Source organism: Anabas testudineus, chromosome 10 (genome assembly GCF_900324465.2).
Source record: "Anabas testudineus chromosome 10, fAnaTes1.2, whole genome shotgun sequence".
Taxonomy (NCBI): Eukaryota; Metazoa; Chordata; class Actinopteri; order Anabantiformes; family Anabantidae; genus Anabas; species Anabas testudineus.
In genome coordinates, this window is record NC_046619.1 from 11,015,015 (window position 1) to 11,034,389 (window position 19,375).

General features: G+C 40.5%; 3 protein-coding genes across 3 annotated transcripts; all 3 read left to right on the plus strand.

Moving 5' to 3' along the window:
* The first annotated feature begins 172 nt into the window (after positions 1 to 172).
* Positions 173 to 6,110, plus strand: klb (klotho beta). The gene is made up of 6 exons (XM_026357346.1): positions 173 to 1,116; positions 2,201 to 2,714; positions 2,808 to 3,076; positions 3,167 to 3,423; positions 3,571 to 4,499; positions 4,624 to 6,110. The coding sequence occupies exons 1-6, from the start codon at positions 352 to 354 to the stop codon at positions 5,034 to 5,036; spliced, it is 3,147 nt and encodes a 1,048-aa protein (XP_026213131.1). The 5' UTR covers positions 173 to 351; the 3' UTR covers positions 5,037 to 6,110.
* Positions 6,111 to 6,790: 680 nt separating this feature from the next.
* ube2ka (ubiquitin-conjugating enzyme E2Ka (UBC1 homolog, yeast)) lies at positions 6,791 to 13,124 on the plus strand. The gene is made up of 7 exons (XM_026358501.1): positions 6,791 to 7,133; positions 7,748 to 7,841; positions 9,266 to 9,324; positions 9,463 to 9,545; positions 10,597 to 10,696; positions 11,747 to 11,875; positions 11,961 to 13,124. Exons 1-7 carry the CDS (start codon positions 7,071 to 7,073, stop codon positions 12,033 to 12,035), a joined length of 603 nt encoding a protein of 200 aa, XP_026214286.1. The 5' UTR covers positions 6,791 to 7,070; the 3' UTR covers positions 12,036 to 13,124.
* A 1,020-nt stretch (positions 13,125 to 14,144) lies between these two features.
* LOC113160710 (neuronal acetylcholine receptor subunit alpha-9-II) lies at positions 14,145 to 18,747 on the plus strand. The gene is made up of 6 exons (XM_026358098.1): positions 14,145 to 14,350; positions 14,961 to 15,106; positions 16,255 to 16,409; positions 16,670 to 16,850; positions 17,260 to 17,611; positions 17,966 to 18,747. Exons 1-6 carry the CDS (start codon positions 14,302 to 14,304, stop codon positions 18,745 to 18,747), a joined length of 1,665 nt encoding a protein of 554 aa, XP_026213883.1. The 5' UTR covers positions 14,145 to 14,301.
* Positions 18,748 to 19,375: the final 628 nt, after the last annotated feature.

A 19,375-nucleotide genomic window follows, 5' to 3' on the forward strand; every position in this document is an offset into this window, starting at 1 on the left:
ACTGTTTTTGGAATTGGAGGTGAAAATAATAAATCAGAAACTTCTCTAAACTATAAGTGTGCGTGGATATGATTCAACCTGTGTGCGTGTGAGCATTATGTTGCAGGGAGGGGCTGAGTACACTGAGGGAGAGATAGGGAAGTCTGACCACATTGTCAGATGGATCCTGCAACACCTCGAAGCTTCAAGTATTCGCCTCTCCTGGCTGTAATTCATTTTTCTCTCTTACTTATTACCATTATGGATCTCTTGTCAGTCACAAGAGGGCCTTTGATAATGAACAGAGCAGTTGCTTGGACTTGCCGCACCCCCCTTTAAGAGGATTTCTGAACCAGGGTACTCTCCTTCAGTATGCCGAACCATTCTTCTCGTCCGACACATCAGTGCCTCTTACTCTCCGTGCTGTTGGTGGTTTGTGGTTGGAACAAAGCAACCTGTTCCCTTGGGGAGGGTAGGAAGATTTGGCAGCAGCCCAAGTTGGACCCCATTGTCAAAGAACAGTCTTTTCTTCATGACACCTTCCCATCAGAATTCATCTGGGGTTCAGGGACGTCTGCCTTACAGACAGAGGGAGCCTGGGTCCAGGAGGGGAAGGGACTCTCTATCTGGGACAATTTTCCCCACTCTTCTGCTATTGGTGATTTGACAACAGACACTGCTAATGTGGCTAGTGACAGCTACAATCGCTGGGAAGAAGATGTTGAGGCACTGGAGTATCTGGGTGTAAGAGCCTACTTCTTCTCTATCTCCTGGCCCAGGCTATTTCCCGATGGGAATGCCAGGAGTCAGCCCAATACAGCTGCTGTTGAGCACTACAGGCGCCTTATAGAGAGACTTCTGGAAAAGAAAATTGAGCCCATCGTTACTCTCCATCACTGGGACCTGCCACAGGTCTTGCAGGAGCAATATGGAGGCTGGAAAAACAACACAGTGGTGGAACTGTTTGAGGAGTATGCTGCCTTTTGTTTCCAGGCGTTTGGGAGTCATGTCAGGTACTGGTTCACAATGCATAACCCATACCTGGTGGCTGTACAGGGTTATGGGACAGGTATGCATGCTCCTGGGGAGAAAGGGGGTCCCTCTGGCTCTTTCATTGTGGCCCACAACATGATCAGGGTAAGTAAAACACTGTCTGTGAGTTTAAAGTCTGTAGATTAATATAATCTGTACTCATGTGTGCAGTGTCTGCCCGGGCTGTAAACAACAGGATGTGAACAATTACAATATAGACTGTAAACTTTGTACTCGCCCTACTTTATCAGTTTATGATGGCCAATGATGTTTGCATTCTGCAATAATTTCAAACTCAAAACACAATAAAGCAAGTACAGTGGTTTGGTACTTTGTAGTGATCAAATGAAATCCATAAAGACAACAATATGAATGCACTGTAACACAACTAGTAGAGTCAACTGCTAAGCCTTATTTCTCACACCTACTATATCTTTTTAAAAAGGAGCTGGTTACATTTTATTTTCAGAGGTTTGTGATCAGTAAACATCATTCTAGAGACACTGAGTTCAAAGTCCACCACATCAGCACTTTTGTGCTGGAGAGAAATGGTGTGTGACAGGAAGTTATGAAGATATGCCTCATTAATAATCACTTAGGCTAATGTAGTTGGGAGTAGTATAGTACATAAATTAAGATAATCTATGAAATGATTACTGAATTATTTATATTTCTGAATCCAGCTATATGTAAACAAAGAATTGAACTTAATCAAACTAATTTACTCCAAGATTCTGCAGTTTTGGTGCAGAAATACCAAAACCAGAGTTGCAGTATTTCAAATACAGTAATAATCCTGTTAGTAACAGTGAAAAGCCTTTTCACAGAAGATACTTTGACTTATTATAGAAGGAAAAGCAAAGGATGAGGATTTAAGTTTCCTTAAGCCATGTCAGTGTGAAAGTGAACCGTAACCCTAAACCAAATACCAGGACTCTTGTCCCTGGACAAGACACTGAACCCCGAACCCTTGGCGTCTCGAGTTGGCACCCTGTCCAAAAAGAATTCTCCAAAGAGGATTAATATGGTATCGGTTAAAAAAAATAAATGATTAAATTGAGCCACAACTGGTGTTTTCCTACTGTAAAATTTCAAATTATCTACTGTGAAAAATGTCCATTGTACTGATGCTGCTATGTTATTGACTACACTACAGTTAATTATTAAAATGTGATTCTGTGATTTCCAGGCTCATGCCAAAGCATGGCATATCTACAACACCCACTTCAGATCAACACAGAAGGGTAAAGTATCCATTGTTCTGGGATCCCACTGGGTTGAGCCTCAAAGAGGCCAAGCCACAGCTGCCAATGTCGAGCTTTGTCAGCAGTCAGTAGAAGCTGTACTTGGATTGTTTGCCAATCCCATCTTTGGTGATGGAGATTACCCAATTTCATTAAAAATCAAGCACGGGGCCCTCCTGCCCACATTCACCCCAGAGGAGAAGCTCTGGGTGCAGAAAACAGCAGACTTTTTTGCTCTGTCATTTGGGCCTAACAACCTTCGTCTGGGCCGAAACCTGGTCCAGTATGGACAGACTGTGACCCCAGACTTGAGGCGCATCCTAGGTTGGATCAAGCTTGAGTATGGGAACCCAAAGATTCTAGTGGCTGAGGGAGGCTGGTTCTCTGAAGCGAGTATGAGAAGGGAAGACACAGTTGCCATCTATTTGATGAAGAGTTTTATTAACCAGGTCCTGCAGGGTGAGTAGAGAGCTGGAAATGTAATGAAATCATTATGAAACGTACATATGGAGTCCTTCTACATGTAACTTTTCACTGTGGTTTCTATCACAGCTATAAAGTTTGATGGTGTACAGGTGTTTGGCTACTGCGCCTGGTCTCTGGTGGATGGATTTGAGTGGAATTATGGCTACACTGTTAGGCGAGGTCTTTTCTACATCGACTTTAATAACCCAAACAGAACAAGAACACCCAAAACCTCTGCTGAGTATTACAGGCGTGTTGTCAGTGACAACGGTTTCCCTAGTGATGAAACCTCCAGAAGCATCAAAGGCCATTTCCCCTGTGACTTTCACTGGGGAATTAGTGACTCTCTTTTACAGGTAAGAAGAGAGTAAAGTGCTCTGAGACAAAATTCAACCATTATCTTATTATTACACACCATAAAACTGTTTTTGTTTTCTTTTTTGCAGGTCAGCTTTTACCCTTTTTCTCCGCAATTTACTGACTCCCATTTGTACAGCTGGAACCTGACAGGGGACGGATCACTGCGTCCAGTCCCAGGGGTGAAGCTCCACACCAGACGAGCCCAGTGCACGGATTATTTGGCCATCCGTGATCATCTTCACCTGTTTGCGTCCACTGGGGCATCTCATTACCGTTTCGCACTAAACTGGTCTCTGATTTTACCCCAGGGCGACCTCTCAAATGTGAACACTGAAGCACTGAGGTAGAAATACATGAACACACAAACACAGACTGTGGGTTTTTCAGGTGCCCTGAACTCATTCTTTATCTGACCCTGCCTCTCTTTCTATCTACACATATCAATGTTCTTATTTTGTCCTCTGTTCTACATTGTCATTACATCTAACAGGTACTACCGGTGTTTCCTGACCCAGCTCAAGAAGTTGGACCTGGAGGCTGCCATTACTCTCTACTATCCGACACACAGAGCTCCAAATCTGGGCATGCCTGGGTCACTTCATGCTTCTGGAGGCTGGCTCAACTATAGCACAGTGGAGGCATTTCAGGAATATGCAGCACTCTGCTACCAGGAACTGGGGTCTTTGGTTCGATACTGGATCACCATTAATGAGCCGAACAGATTGGTGGATGTTTATTCCAGTGGGAAAGAGAAGCATCAAGCAGCTCATAACCTTCTTCTGGCACATGCAAAAGCTTGGAGGTTATATGAGCGGGAACACTCTAGTCAGCAAAGAGGGCTGGTATCACTCGCACTGCATGCTGACTGGGCTGAACCTGCCAACCCTTTTCTGGACTCACATGTGGCAGCGGCACAGAGATTCCTTTTGTTTGAACTTGGTCGTTTCTTAGACCCCTTGTTGGAGACCGGTTATCGGGAAAAGCATAACAAGGGGGGGTACACACAAGAAATGAAGGTATACTTAGAGGAGAGAGGTAAGGTAAGTGGTCTCTCTGGATCTCCTCTCCCTAGCTTTACTGACATGGAGAAAGCAGAGCTGAGGGGAGCATTGAGTTTTATTGCACTGAACCATTTTACCACCCGCTTGGTGTCACCGTATCCCCACACATCAACCGGTTTCCAGCAGAACTCTCCTGATCATGGTTGTTTGACTCTTTCTGATCCCACTTGGCCCTCCTCTGGTCTAGGACAAGCACTTGTGCCCTGGGGCTTGCGGAAGATCCTGAACTGGGTCAGCCAGAGATATGGACAGGATGTGCCAATTATTGTCACAGCCAGTGGTGTTGATGATGAGTCTCCTGGTGAGGACAAACTCAGGCAACACTATCTCAGGAGTTACCTGCAGGAGGCTCTTAAAGGTGGGAGATGCACTTAAGAATTTTTATCTGTCTTCCGACATGTAATGTTCTTCATTAATGCAGAATTTATTCTTCAATGAATTATTCTTCTCTCTTCTTTTTCCTCTATTCTATTTGTCTCCAGCTCACAAATTAGATGGAGTCAACCTGCAGGGCTACTATTTGTGGAGGCTCCAAGATCGACATGTCCCCCAGTTTGGCCTCTTCACCTCAACACAACACCAATCCAAAGCTAAAGCCTCCATTACTGTTTACAGAGAAATCATTGCTCACAGTGGTTTCCCTAATGATGATACTATACAGACCTGCAGAGTCAGTGGCCTGCATGAATGCTCCATATGTGCATGGATGTTCAAGAACAAAGCAATGTTGGTCTTTGGAGGCTGCCTCTTGATAACAGCTGTGATGCTGGTGGGACTCGTCTTCTTTGTCCTCATCACCAAAAGAAACCAAACAAGAAGCAGAAGTAGGAGGAGGAGAAGCAGGAGAAGGGAAAGAGTACCAGTGTGCTCATGTCCACCTCTTGTAAAGTGCTGAAGGAAGTTTGACTCAGTACGATGTACAGTTGCAGACAAACTCTATGTGGCTTAATGGCACAGATTTTGTAGTATATGTAATTTTGTCTGGTCCACAAATTTTTGAATGTGTGCTTGTGACAAATATGCAATCAGTTACTGTCAAGATGGTCTGTATTCATTTTACTGTAATATTATTATTGGGGTGGACGACAATTGGTAAAACGACTTTGTTGGTATGTCTTGTAGTTGAATTAACTTAAAAAGGGCAAGAGAATTATTGGGTGACAAATACTCACGTGTTGACCTTTATCAAAAGTTGATGATGGTGATGATGTGGCTCTATGGTTAAAGATAGGACAAAAAAAACCTTTATCTGTAGTGACCTTACATTTTACACCTTCTTTATGTAATAAAATATGTTTATTCCATGATTGAAATAGTAGTAGTAGTAGAAATTAAGTCAGTAAGTGATGTACTGTGTAGATCAGGCTAATATGCGACTCTAATATATTTTGTATGATATATACATGTATTTAATTAAATGTATTTCAGCAGACATTAGTAGTGACTTAATTGCAGAGACATGACAGATGCTGTTCCACAAACTCTGTTTCTCCATCGGACAGTGGTGCCCTCTAGTGTCACTGTTTGCTACTTACTTGTTAAAAATGCCCAAATACCATAGCTGCTCATGTGGGCACAGTGATAACACAATGTGGCTACAAAAGTTAGGGTATAATTAAGCATGTACAGTAATATATCTAGATGAGTGGGTCTCCACCACTTTTAAGTAGTAGCTCATATATTTTAAATGTTTTTTTTAAGTGTAATTTGATTTATTTTACTTTTATTATTTTTTATAGAAATACATTACATTTTTTTATTTGATTTGATAAAGAGAATATGAGCAATGGATGTATACTGGTTTAACTGGAGTAAGCCAACCAGCTGCATACTGTTTACTTGTGATCTTCATGTGATCCATATTTGAAATGTGAAAACTGCTTAATAGAACAATGCTGCCTAATTTAATTTTAGTGTATTTTTGACTACATGGTGATCATTAAATGTAATCTGCTAGTCATTAGGAGAAACCCTGTTTACTGTTAGTTTGTCTGGTATGTTTATTTTACATTAAATGGTGAACTAAAATGAGACACAAACTCAATTGTTTTTTAATTTAATTTAAACTTACCCATGTCAACTCTCATATAACACTTTATTGATCCTTAGGGGCAAATTTACATTACAGCAGCACAGTGACAGATAAAGACAGAGAGAGAGAGGCAATAAGGCATTCTTTCAATAATGAAATAAATACAGCAAAAATAGAAATAGAACAGAAATATAGAGATAAAGGGGTATTATTGACAAAGATATAATATGTACATTACAAATAGAAATGATTTACAACATTTGTGCAAGTTTCCAGTGTTTCAATTGTATAGTTTAATGCTGTGAATAAAGTAGAAACTCAAGGTGATTAAGAAACAGAATAATAAACTTAATAATATAATGTACAAGGAGAAAATAAAGGACATTGTGCAAAAGTCATCACTGTCCAAAGCTTCAATAGAGTGAAATGTGGAAATTGGGATTTAATGTAATTTTAATTAATACTTTATTATTATTATTATTATTATTATTATTATTATTATTATTATTATTATTATTATTATTATTATTATTATTATTATCGATATAATAACTGTATTGTTATCATTATATCTTCCATCCGACAGATCCACCAATCGCAGGCGGCCTTCAGGATGCAAACCGATCACATGACCCGCTCTCCTCCAGACTGAGTGCAGTTTGCTATTAAAATGTTTTCAGTAGCTTCAACCATTGTGCTGTTACACATTTGAGATGACATACACGTTGAGCTGTTTGAACGAATTCTAGCGTTTGATTACCGGGACTGACGGCGCTCACGGTGATAAAGTTACGGCTGTTAATTTTTGAGGTTGTATTCAGAAAGTGCGGCGCTCAACAAGCTAACTAACGTTAGGACGGCGGCGAGGCCCCAACCGGACAGGAACACGGGGGAACCATGGCCAACATCGCAGTTCAGAGGATAAAACGGGAATTCAAGGAGGTGCTAAAAAGCGAAGAGGTTGGTTGTCATATGGACCATTTAAAGTGACGCCTTTTTTTTTCCTTTGTGACACTAGCAGGCTGAATGAGCGTGACGCGTCGCTGGCTCAGCTGTCAGTCGGCTAATCACCAAGCGGCTAGCTTTAGCAAACCGCATCAACGGCAAATAGCTACTAACACTAGCTGCTAATATTTGTCTGTGAAGAAGTTAAAGCCAGGAGAGTAGCTGCTGCTTGGAAGTTAACCAGGTGTTGGAAGTATAACTTAAATTAACCGAGCTTCAAGTTCATACTGCTAACGTTATTGGCTAGCTTGCCATACATTGTATGGTCACTAAGCTAACCTAGCCGTGTTAGCCCAAGCAAACATAGTTTGGCGTGATCCGCGTGTAGTACTCAACATATACGGTCCTTTAGTCTATGTATAGACGCGTGTCAACTTACATGAGTGGGCCTTTTATATGTAGATATACAGGATGTGTGCAACAAGTTGAGGTCAACTTTGGCTAATGCTGCAGGGGTGTCAACTTATGCTGCCCAGGCAGGTTTGAGTTTGACAGCAAGCTAGCTTAACACTTTGTATTCTGTTTGTCTGCTGAAGTCAAAATGCTTCTTTGCTTTTTCACACTTTCAGACGAGTAAAAACCAGATAAAGGTGGATCTGGTGGATGAGAACTTCACAGAACTTAAAGGGGAGATTGCAGGGCCACCTGACACACCTTATGAAGGTGAGGGCTGCTATAAGCTGCATGGTTTCATAGATTCAGTGGCAAGAAAAAGTATGTCAACCTTATGTGAGTTTGTGCTTTTCTGCAATAATTTTGCATAAAATGTGATATGAGTATTAACAAATATAATGTGCATAAAATAATAACACTAAAAATTTTGATCTTTCATGTCATGACAACAATCATAAAACCTCATAGTACCACTAGGGAAAAAGTATGTAAATCCTTGGAATAAATAAAAAAGCTAATTATAGCCAGGTGCTAGCATACCTGGAGTTTTGTTAAGAAAATTAGTTTGGAGGTGTGGATTAGACATACTCAAAGTATCAAAGTATTCAAAGACCTTAGAAATTTACCAGTCTACAGTTAGGCAAACAATCTACAAATGGAGACACTTTGGGACTGTGGCTACTCTACCAAGAAGTGGGCGCCCAGTCAAAATTACCCACTAATGAGGTAAAGAAGCAACCCCGAGTGACAGACCAAAATTTGAAGACATCATTTGAACTGGCTAACATCTGTGCTCATGAGTCTACAGTACGTAAAACATTGAACAAACAGGGTGTCTATGGCAGGACACCTCGAAGGAAGCTGCTGCTTACTGAAGAGAACATTGCTGCATGCCTGAAGTTTGTCAAAGAGCACATTGACACTCCACAGCAGTATTGGCAAAATGTTTTGATGACTGTCGAAACTTCGTGATTTGGGCTGTGGCAGCTTACAGTGATGGCGGGAAGATGAATTGACAAGTTTATTAAAAAAAGTCTTCAGGATCATGTGAGAATGTCTGTACGTCATTTGAAACTCTGTAGAAGTTGGGTGATGCAACAGCAAAATAACCCAAAACACCAGAGCAAGTCCACAACAGAATGGCTTCTGAAAACAAAATCCACCTTTTGGAGTGGTCAAGTCAGAGCCCAGACCTCAACCCAATAGAGATGCTTTTAACGTCCAAAGAATACGACAGAGCTAAAGCAGTTAGGTGTGGTGCAGGTCTGTTCCACAAATGCAGGAAGCGTCTGGTTGAGGGGCATACCCATACTTATCACTATGAGATTTGTCTGTTTGTTCTCAATAAAGACATGAAAGATCAGATTTTTTTGTTTTATTATTTTAGGCACGTCATATTTAATACTCTTGACTTAGATGAAGATCAAATCACAATTGATGACAAATAATGGAGAAAACCACAAAATTTCAAAAGGTTCCTATACTTTTTCTTGCCACTGTCTGATATTGGTTGATATTAATAACTGTTTTATTTTTGAGTGTGCCTCATCAACTAACTGTTTTAAGACACCTTTAATCTCTAATAATGTGCACTAAAACAATTTACACATTAGCAGTTACCCTTTTGTTGCTTAATTAAAATATCTTCGTCATGAATGTTGCGCGATATAACTCCGATCTCTAATTTCTTCCAGGGGGTAGATATCAACTAGAAATTAAAATTCCTGAAACGTATCCATTCAATCCACCTAAGGTAGGAGTTCATTACTGTTATAATTTCTGATAACTTTCCCTTACTCTGTACGTCTGTGGACGTTGGCTTCAGAAATATTCTGTGACTGTGCCAATACTTAAATGATTTTCTTTGTCCCATTTTTATTTAATCTCTCAGGTGCGGTTTATCACCAAGATTTGGCATCCCAACATCAGCTCAGTCACAGGTGCAATATGTCTGGACATTCTCAAAGACCAGTGGTGAGTGAGTGTGGGGTGACATTCCAAACATTCTTTATTCATTATGCATTCATTATGAATACTTTTCTCTATGTAATACAGGCATTCCTCTATCAAAACCATAGCCACTTTTTTTCTAATGCCCACCCCTGTAGCAGTTATATCTGAGGATGTGGTCAAGCTCTGTCTTCTAGTTGCCTCCATTATGGGTCATCATGGACTAACCTTAGCAGCACTAAATTACTCACATTGTTAGTGATCTGTCACCAATTTGCATTATAAAGTTCACATGCATCCAGTTTCAGATGTGTGTGTCTGGTCTGCTTGACAGCAGGTTACACACACCTGCACGGAGCAGAGAGACCACAGCAAATCGGACACAAAATCTTTCCTGCGTGTTTGTGTGGAGGTGTGGTTCATGTTTATTCAAGCTTCAGAACATAACAGCTGTGAAACAATCAGAACAAAACTTTATTTGGGCCGTATTCCTCTGTTCTCTCTAACGTTACTCCCTCTCTCCATTCACTCTTTAGCTCACTCGACCGCCGCTCTCTTATTAAGCAAAGAAGGAGGGGCCGAATTGAACTGAATCAACTGATTAAGAGTAAATTTAGGACAGGCATAATTAGGGCATATCTTTGTTCCTACCAAGAAGCAGTTCTAACAAACCAGATGTTTTTTTGTTTTGTTTTTTACACACTATTTTTTTTATGTAATTAATTCATCAAAATTAACATGTCATTATAACAGCCCCAGTCATAACAGCAATCCTGTGAATAATTTACATTTATTATACATGTATCATCATGTAAATTCCAACTTTTTATAGCAAAAAAAATATATACATCGCCTGATGATGTTTCGAACAGCGATGGATCTTAATACTAATTCCCATTTTCTTTGTATGGAGTGGTGTATGTACAAAGGCAGACTTGCAGCTAAGGTGTTTAAACTAGCTGCCCCACTGTGAACATTGAAAATATTCCCCCAGTGCTCCTAAACCTATCTGCAGGTTTCAGATAGGTTAAAGTTTCAGTCAGTTCACATAATAAGGACTTGTATTTCTCTTCAGGGCAGCAGCAATGACACTGAGGACGGTCCTGTTGTCACTACAAGCCTTACTGGCAGCTGCAGAACCAGATGATCCACAAGACGCAGTGGTAGCCAATCAGGTTGGTGTACATGTATATGTTTATGCTTAGAGCCAACTCACTTGCTTCTACAATGCTTCTGTTACTTTCTAAATTTGTAAATACCATCTGTAAGCATACAGCTCATATAGCTCATACAGCTCATACAGCTCATACTCAAAATACTCATATTGGATGACGTTGTTGTAAATATTGTGATACCTGTTTCTGCCAGGTATTATGTACTGTGTTGCCTACCAACTACTTTCATAGTTCACTACTTTCAATTCATCCAGATAGTGTATGAGGCTAGTTCCTTGCATAGATATTGACTTGTAACAGTTAACTGGTGCTGGAGCACACCACATAACTTTTACAAGTTAAACAGTATTCAGTGCAGTAATGTGAAATATGTGTAGGCTGTTTGCCCTTTGTGTGCTTTTCTTACTGAAAAGATTATCCTACTCTACAAAACACATAACGCCTACATACAATCACTAATCCTGAGTAGAGTAACAGTCATCTGTCAGCAACCCACATTCCAATTAAAAAACATGCATGAAGCAATTAAGTAAGGTTAGAGAAGATTTACAACACTATCAAACTGCAAATATTTTTTCCAAAATGGTTTACATGCTAGTAGTTTATGATGATAAAAAAAAATGCTGGCATAGCATGGAAAGAGCAAGCCTGAACTGTAAAATGACAGTTGCTCTACTGGTTTATCAGGCTCTGATTGCCTGAGCAGATTTGAAGTTTTGCCGAGCATTATTGTATTAGCACATTATAGCATAGATGGGGCATGAGTGCAGCACTCCCTTCTCATATTCTGCTTCAGTCCAAAATGACTTGTTAAATCTTGACAATTGACAAGCTGTAATCCACAGATTTCTTTCTGGAAAAAATCAAATCATCCATGACCACAATTTTATTAATTGTAACTCTACAGTAGATTTAGCTTTGTATACAAGCTTGTGACAGCGATTAACTAAACAAGTGAAAATCAATCTCAACACAGTCTTTCAGATGTTGACAGTGCAATGTTGAAACTCTTTCTTACTGTTTTTTTTTTCCACATTTGTTTACACACAGTACAAGCAGAACCCAGAGATGTTCAAACAGACAGCAAGGCTCTGGTCTCACGTCTATGCAGGCGCTCCCGTCTCCAGTCCAGAGTACACACGCAAAATAGACAAACTCTGTGCCATGGGCTTTGAAAAAGTAAGTATCTCTAAACTTTTTACTCTCCTGCTGTGCAGTGTGCTACTAAAACCATGTGTCTGACATGTTTTCATTTTCTTCTCAGAATGCAGTAATAGTGGCGTTGTCGTCAAAATCCTGGGACGTGGAGACAGCGACAGAGCTGCTGCTCAGTAACTGAATCTTGACACCCTCTTCATTTTCATCTTCACCTTCATCCCACTCTTCTCTCTGCACACATACACACCCTCTCCTCCAAATTCCACTTGTCTGAAGGCGTCTCTCCCCCTGTCACATCCTCCATCAACAGTGGCCTCCTCGACACCTCCCCTCTTCTCCACCCCTTTATCCTCTCTGTGTGGCATATCTCCTCCCTGCTCATTGCCTCTGCTGTACCACACTCCAATCAGTTGCTCTGTCAGATCTCATCACTGGTTTCTTTAAGTTCATTCATGACTACACTTAATGTTAGAATCTGAAATCCAACCACATCTCACCCTATTTGAAGCAAAATGCCAGAATAAGATCCCGCCCCAGACCTGCCAGTCTCCCAGCTATTCTGGCTGTGTCCGCAAAGCAGCTGTCAGCGGCTTATCCTTGCCTATGCAGTGCATTTCCATTTGGTTATGAAGACAGAGTCAAGCCATTTAAAGACGCTCTTTTGCATTTGGACTTGCTTTTTACACATTATGGGCTGATTTTCTAAACGGGCTTTAAGCCTACTCATAGACTGGACACATTTGTAAATTGGTATCGCTTGAAATTTCGACCTCGTTATTCATTCACTCGTATACTCATCCTTTCACAACTATTTTTGGGGTGTTATAGTGTACTCTATGGCACAAAAGACAAATCCACCACATTGCTAGTTACTCAAACACAAAAATGAGGCTCATTCCCTGGTTTAGAAATCAGCTCGTGAAGTGTCACTGAGCCATACTCATAGTCATGGCACATTTTCCCACGCTCACCCCAAAGCTCCTGCAGTAAAATTTCAGTTTTTCATTCTCTCACCTGTCCTCATCATGGCCTACTTCACTGGATTTTTTAAACATTTTATTTGGTTTTGGTCTCCTACAGGAATACATTTGAATTCTTGTTTTTAAACTGAAAGAAAAGAAAGCAAACAAAAAAACATGTTCAATCTGTCACAAATCCAGATGGAAATAATTGAAGTTTGAAAAATATTGCATCATCTCAACCACGCCAACAGATAAATATGTCAAATGATTCATCTGTAAATAAAGATATTAAAGTCTGTGTAAATTAATCCATATTGTCCCTCTGTGTTCCCTCTCAAAGATGCATGCTTTTGTTGTGCAATACTTGTCAAATAAAAAGTCAGAAAATCCAAGCAACATCAAGAACCTTAGTGGCAATAATGTAGCTTTTAGTGCATCACAGTACAGTTCAGTATATCACAGTCAATTTTTAGTTTACACTTCATTGTAATAATAAATAACAGAGCTGTTAAGAAAAGGCACTAAATTTACAAAGACAACACAAACTGAACCTACAGGGAATTACATAGCCAGTTAAAATAGAGTGCACGAGCCAATTTAGAAGAATAATGTGCATGCAGGAGGACTGCAGAATAAATCATGAATACTGAAGTTTGCCTAGGCTTTGCACTCTGCTGGTGCATTGAGTTCTGTAGTTTAGTTAGAACATGCACATTCATGTTCAGATCACCTTGCATATTGTGTGGAAAACTGATGGCGAGCACAACAACAGATGGCCTGCTTGGTACCATGTTGTGCCATGGGGAACTGCTCCAAGAAACCCTTACTATAATGTGAATACTGTATTTTAGGTTAGATATACTGTGTTTCTGTGTGTGTTCAAGTCTGCTACTATACTATACAAGGCTGCAAACATGGCACTGAAAAAAAGAGGATACCTCCTGGTGTAAAAGCTCAGATCATCTCTAAAGTTGCAAAAACCTAAACCATCATTTTATGTTTCACTGTACTATTCAACCTATTGTGTTACTACTCTTTGTTTTACTAGAAATGTAGCTGTAACACAATATTAACAGTAACATTTGGTTGACTGACTGAGAAGATGAGTCATAGTTTTTAAAAAAAAAGCCTTTCCTGGTTCGGATGGTATGTTGTAGGAGCAGATTATCAGCCCACCGTTTGACTGACATGAATAGCCCAGTGTGTCGTGAGGCGGTGATTCGTGGGCATCCTGTTTCTCTGAGTCTGCTGCTGCCATGTGATAGCCGGGGTTTTATTCTGTGTCTCAGTCAGCGGACTCGCTACCTCCCCTGCCAAGCTGTAAGAGCTGGCCTCACTACGATGACGACCAGATGAAACGGTGCTCTGCTATCTGCTACTGAGTTCAATTGGGGTTGAACGGGCATCATGTAGGTCTTTTAAGGAAAGAAATCGAACCATTGCTAGTCCCAGTTACTTTTTATTTCTTCGTGGATATAGTCAGAAATGCTCATGATGATACCACTAATCTATGTAGTGATGCTCTTTCCTGAAGGTGAGTCAAACTTGAGATCTTGCATAAAGAAAAAAAAGTTTACTGTTGTTAATTAGTTGAACAGATTTAAAACTCAAGCATTGTTTGTCATTTGTTGCAAAAATTGAGGTTTATTGGCACTAAATGCATTGCTGTGTCTGTGGCTTTCAGGTAAACTGCAGGTGCACTGACATAAAATTTTACATGTGTGGTTTTCAAACTATTTAAACAAAAAATCTAAAGCAAATTTTGTGAAACTTACGATAGCTAATATATTTTACTTTTCTGTTGTATGAACTTAATCTAAACAGATTCCACACCATCTTGTGATTCTCTCCATTTAAAAAAAGAAAAAAATTACTAATACAAAATTTACTTCGGAAATATGTATAGGATTCAGAAATCAGTAAAAAACAATATAACCACACTGAAGGTAACGACACATCCAGTGTCTTTCTAATTTATTTTTATTATGCTGTATAAACTTTGTAAGCTCATCTGCAATGCAGACAATCATGTCAGGCAAAATAGTTATTTCAGAAGTAGTGGTACATAAACCTGTATCAATAAAACCAGGCTGGTTTTGACAGAACCTTGAAAATGACTGATGCCACATTTTTTCTCCCTCCAGTGGCTCATTCAGCTCAAGGTCACTACGCACAGAAGCTTCTGAATGATCTCATGGAGAATTATTCCAGCGCCCTGCGGCCTGTGGAGGACACAGACCGAGCCCTCAACGTCACCTTACAGATCACCCTCTCTCAGATCAAAGACATGGTGGGTACTAGCTGTAGTAGTTTCTCGAGACCCCCTATTTTCAAATACTAATTACACAGTATACGTTAAAAATAAAAAAAAAAAAAAACCAAAGTAGCATTTTTTCAAACCAGACATGATTATCCACAATAAGAAAGAATCTCTAACCAATGGTTTTCTTTTTTTTGACAAACATAAAATCATCTCTCCAACATTATAATACCTCTCCAGAATAATTCATTATGCTAATAATTTTTTAAATAAAAGACCATAGGGTAATTGTTAATATTGTTGTGATGCCTAATATATTATTTTAAACTAGACAATGTCTTTTATTAGTTTTTAATTAAATAGCTCCTTGTTCATTACAGCAAAGTAAATAAAATTAATAATCTTGGTCACTTGTTAAACTCACAGGCTTTATAGTAAAACTACTACCTAGAAACTGTAAGTCCTGAATAATTTGGCCAAGATCATGCAAATACAGAGAACTGTAGATTGATATCTCTAAGTAGTATAGAAAAAACATGACAGTGTTTAATTTGGATTAAATTTAGTTGTTTTCATGGCTACAAAGACTTTAGTCAAAGGATGTAGGTGTTGACGTGCATGAATGACAGGCAGACCTCCAACTGTATAGACTGGGCCTACTGTTACTCAGCTGGCTCAGGTTTCTGTTCAGGTTCAGTGCTGTGTCAGCCCATAGTAAATTAGCACTTGTGCTCTGCACACATTCGGACGTGTGTGGCTGAAGAGAGAAAACAGCTGTTCTACTGAGCGTAAGGTCTCTGTGGTATAGTATACCATGTTGTCTGTTGATTGTCAGTTGGTCATGTTCGAGAAGACCTTAGTGAGAGACAGACAAGAAATGTGTCTGTTGGAGTGTCCTATTACCCAAAGTGGTTATGTTTTCTTTGGTTCAGTGCTTCAGTGAAGCTCTGGCAGCAATAACAACAAGCCCACCACCCCCACCACCCGCCCTCATTCCCCAATCACTCTGCTCATCCACCTGATATTGACAGACAGGTTCTGGATTTCAACTGAGGTATATCTGTACACATAATGCCCAGTGAAGTAATGAGCAACAGAGAAATGAGAAGGAGATTTAGACGACCTATATTTAAGCTGCTGGTATGTATGTATAATGGTGTGTGTGTGTGTGTATGAAGGATGAGAGGAACCAGGTGCTGATTGCCTACCTGTGGATCAGGCAGACATGGCATGATGCTTACTTGAAGTGGAATAAAGAGGACTATGATGGACTTGAAGTGATCCACATCCCCAGCAGCCTGGTGTGGAGGCCAGACCTTGTCCTGTATAACAAGTACGCCCGTATGTCACACACTTAAATGTAGGTCTCATTGTATAACTGTGGTACTGTTTCATGTTAAAGTATACAGATGATTGTAATACACAAACAGTTCAGTGTTGAAATCATACAGTATACAATCAACGGCTACAACAAACACTACAAATGAGTAATTTTGGATTGTGGTTGACAAGCTCAGTTTTCCACGCTGACTTCTATACCTGTAGATAACACACCTCAGTCCATTTAGTTAATGACACTATCTCCCCCTTCAGAGCTGACGATGATTTCTCAGGGCCAATGGACACTAATGTGAGACTGCGCTATAATGGAGAGATCACCTGGGATGCTCCCGCTATCACCAAGAGCTCCTGTGTGGTGGATGTCTCCTACTTTCCATTTGACAGCCAGGAATGTAACCTCACCTTTGGCTCCTGGACCTACAATGGTAACCAGGTATAGAAGGAACACGTACACATGTGCAACCACACTCATAGCCAAGGCTCAGTCCAGTTTGTCCAAGTTCTTTGGTTGATGATGATCTGTGTCATCTAAACCTAAAATCAGGTTAGTTGACTTAGTTAAGTGATACAAGACTCACTGAGGTTGGGGTTACGAGGTAATGACCTCTGTGTTAGATCAGTGGGTAACTGAGATCTTGAAAAAGTGCTCAGACAGACATACAGTATACTCTTGCCTTGAGACACTTTGATAAGATAAAGATGGTAACATGAGGCAGTAACATGAGTCACGGTCACTAGCAGGGCATTGCCATCTGAAGTCATGGTCATTGTTTGTGTAGCCATACGTACATGTTTATATGCATTTGCTTAAATTGTCCTACTATTTATTACCTTAATTCCAGGTAGACATCATTATGGGTATGGACAGTGGTGACCTGTCAGACTTTGTGGAAAATGTGGAATGGGAGTGCCACGGGATGCCGGCCACCAAGAATGTCATCATGTACGGCTGCTGCTCTGACCCATATCCAGACATCACATATACAGTGCTTCTGCAGCGTCGCTCCTCCTTCTACATCTTCAACCTCCTCCTCCCCTGCTTCCTCATCTCTTTCTTGGCCCCTCTGGGGTTCTACCTGCCTGCAGACTCTGGGGAGAAAGTTTCTCTTGGAGTGACAGTTCTTCTGGCTCTCACCGTGTTCCAGCTAATGGTGGCTGAGAGCATGCCTCCATCAGAGAGTGTGCCGCTTATAGGTAGGAATCTATTAATGATTGTGCAAAAGCCAGTACATAGAGAGGTTTATGTCTGTGATTGTTGCATGTTTTTGTGTTTTTTAGCCACAACAGCAGCTTTAATCACTAAGATATTCCCTGATGTTTCTTCTAGCATCACCATGAAGTTGACATTTGTGGTTTTGATTGTACTCAGCCTCAGTACAGTACAACCCACAGACTATATATAATAATAACTTTATATTTGGACTAAATCACCACTCTTGTTGCAGGTGTTTGGATAAAATATAAATGGTTTTATTGCAAAAGTTGAGAAGTAGCCATTATTAGTTCTAACAGCAAACTTCTCTCCTGCTTTTTTTATCTTCTTCACAGGGAAATACTACATTGCCACTATGACCATGGTCACAGCCTCCACAGCTCTCACCATCTTCATCATGAACATCCATTTTTGTGGTGCTGAGGCCAAACCAGTTCCTCACTGGGCAAAAGTCCTCATTATTGATTACATGTCCAAGATTTTCTTTGTTTATGAGGTGGGGGAGAATTGTGCCTCTGCCTCCTCTTCTTCGTCTGTCCATTCCCTGCAGGATGACATTCGTCACCAGCAATACAGCTCCCATATTCAGGCGAATGGAAATCCAAAGAGTCACAGTAGCCAAAAGGACCAGCAGAGTCACAAACACCCCAGACCCCAGACCCCGAAACCACAGCACCATCCTAGAGTGAGGGCTCAGCACCACATCACTAGAGGAGAGAGGAGCCACCTCTCTAGCTCTGCACCTGGAAGGTATGAAAGCTCTAATGGTAAAGTCTATACCGGCGACTGCTGTAAAGGGGACCAGAAGGTCCCCTGCTGCCCTGAAGACCAAAAGTTCAACTGCTGCCCTGAAGACAAAAAGCCGCCACCTCAAGGCCCCACAGTAACCTTTGGCCCCTGTGTGTTCTGTACACATAGCAGTGAGATTCCTGGTGTGGACACCAAGCTGGTTCGAAATGTGGAGTATATCGCAAACTGCTTCAGAGAGCAGAGGGCCACATGCGCCAAGGGGGCAGAATGGAAGAAGATTGCTAAGGTGATGGACAGGTTCTTTATGTGGATCTTCTTCATCATGGTGTTCCTTATGAGTATTCTCATCATTGGCAAGGCCGAGTGACCAAGCAGTGATGCTGAAGACTTTTTTTTAATAAATATGTTGTACATTAAAAAATACTGGGGACTTTGTCTTTATTACTAATAACAGCATAAATTACAGTGATTTCAAAATAAACCACACTCACTTTGCATTCTCTGTTTTCTCATATGCATACAACACAACCACTGATGTGAGGATACTTCATCATCTGACCATTGAATACATGTAAGGGGATCTACTGTGAAGATAAAATATGACCAGTGGAGACAGCACATGTCTTATTCACAACAGTGAAATCAGATGCCTGGGGCTGACACGGCGTCAGGGTATGCTCCAGATCCACAGAATCATTTTCCTGTTCAAAATCATCCAGTGAATAGTTAATGATCAAGCTTTGTTTGTAGTGCAGCCAGGGCACTGAGAATGTAATGTAATATGGAGCATCAATTATGTAATACAACATGCACACTCACCCCCTCTTCCAAAAACCCCATACCTTGAACTTGAAATGTTCAGTATGGGTATGTGTGTGTGTGTTGTGTGGATGTACTTATACAAGGTGGAACGTGGGAGGAATAGGAAAGAAAGAAAGCCTAGGGAGGTAGAAGAGCAAAATGATATATTTTTACAACTTTTATTCCTCCTAACC

Coding starts and splice junctions, on each gene's coding strand:
- klb (XM_026357346.1), top strand. CDS start 352: ATGCCGAACCATTCTTCTCGTCCGACACATCAGTGCCTCTTACTCTCC. Junction 1,117..2,200: donor TGGCCCACAACATGATCAGG/GTAAGTAAAACA, acceptor TGTGATTTCCAG/GCTCATGCCAAAGCATGGCA. Junction 4,500..4,623: donor CCTGCAGGAGGCTCTTAAAG/GTGGGAGATGCA, acceptor ATTTGTCTCCAG/CTCACAAATTAGATGGAGTC.
- ube2ka (XM_026358501.1), top strand. CDS start 7,071: ATGGCCAACATCGCAGTTCAGAGGATAAAACGGGAATTCAAGGAGGTG. Junction 7,134..7,747: donor AGGTGCTAAAAAGCGAAGAG/GTTGGTTGTCAT, acceptor TCACACTTTCAG/ACGAGTAAAAACCAGATAAA. Junction 9,325..9,462: donor ATCCATTCAATCCACCTAAG/GTAGGAGTTCAT, acceptor TTAATCTCTCAG/GTGCGGTTTATCACCAAGAT.
- LOC113160710 (XM_026358098.1), top strand. CDS start 14,302: ATGCTCATGATGATACCACTAATCTATGTAGTGATGCTCTTTCCTGAA. Junction 14,351..14,960: donor AGTGATGCTCTTTCCTGAAG/GTGAGTCAAACT, acceptor TTCTCCCTCCAG/TGGCTCATTCAGCTCAAGGT. Junction 15,107..16,254: donor TCTCTCAGATCAAAGACATG/GTGGGTACTAGC, acceptor GTGTGTATGAAG/GATGAGAGGAACCAGGTGCT.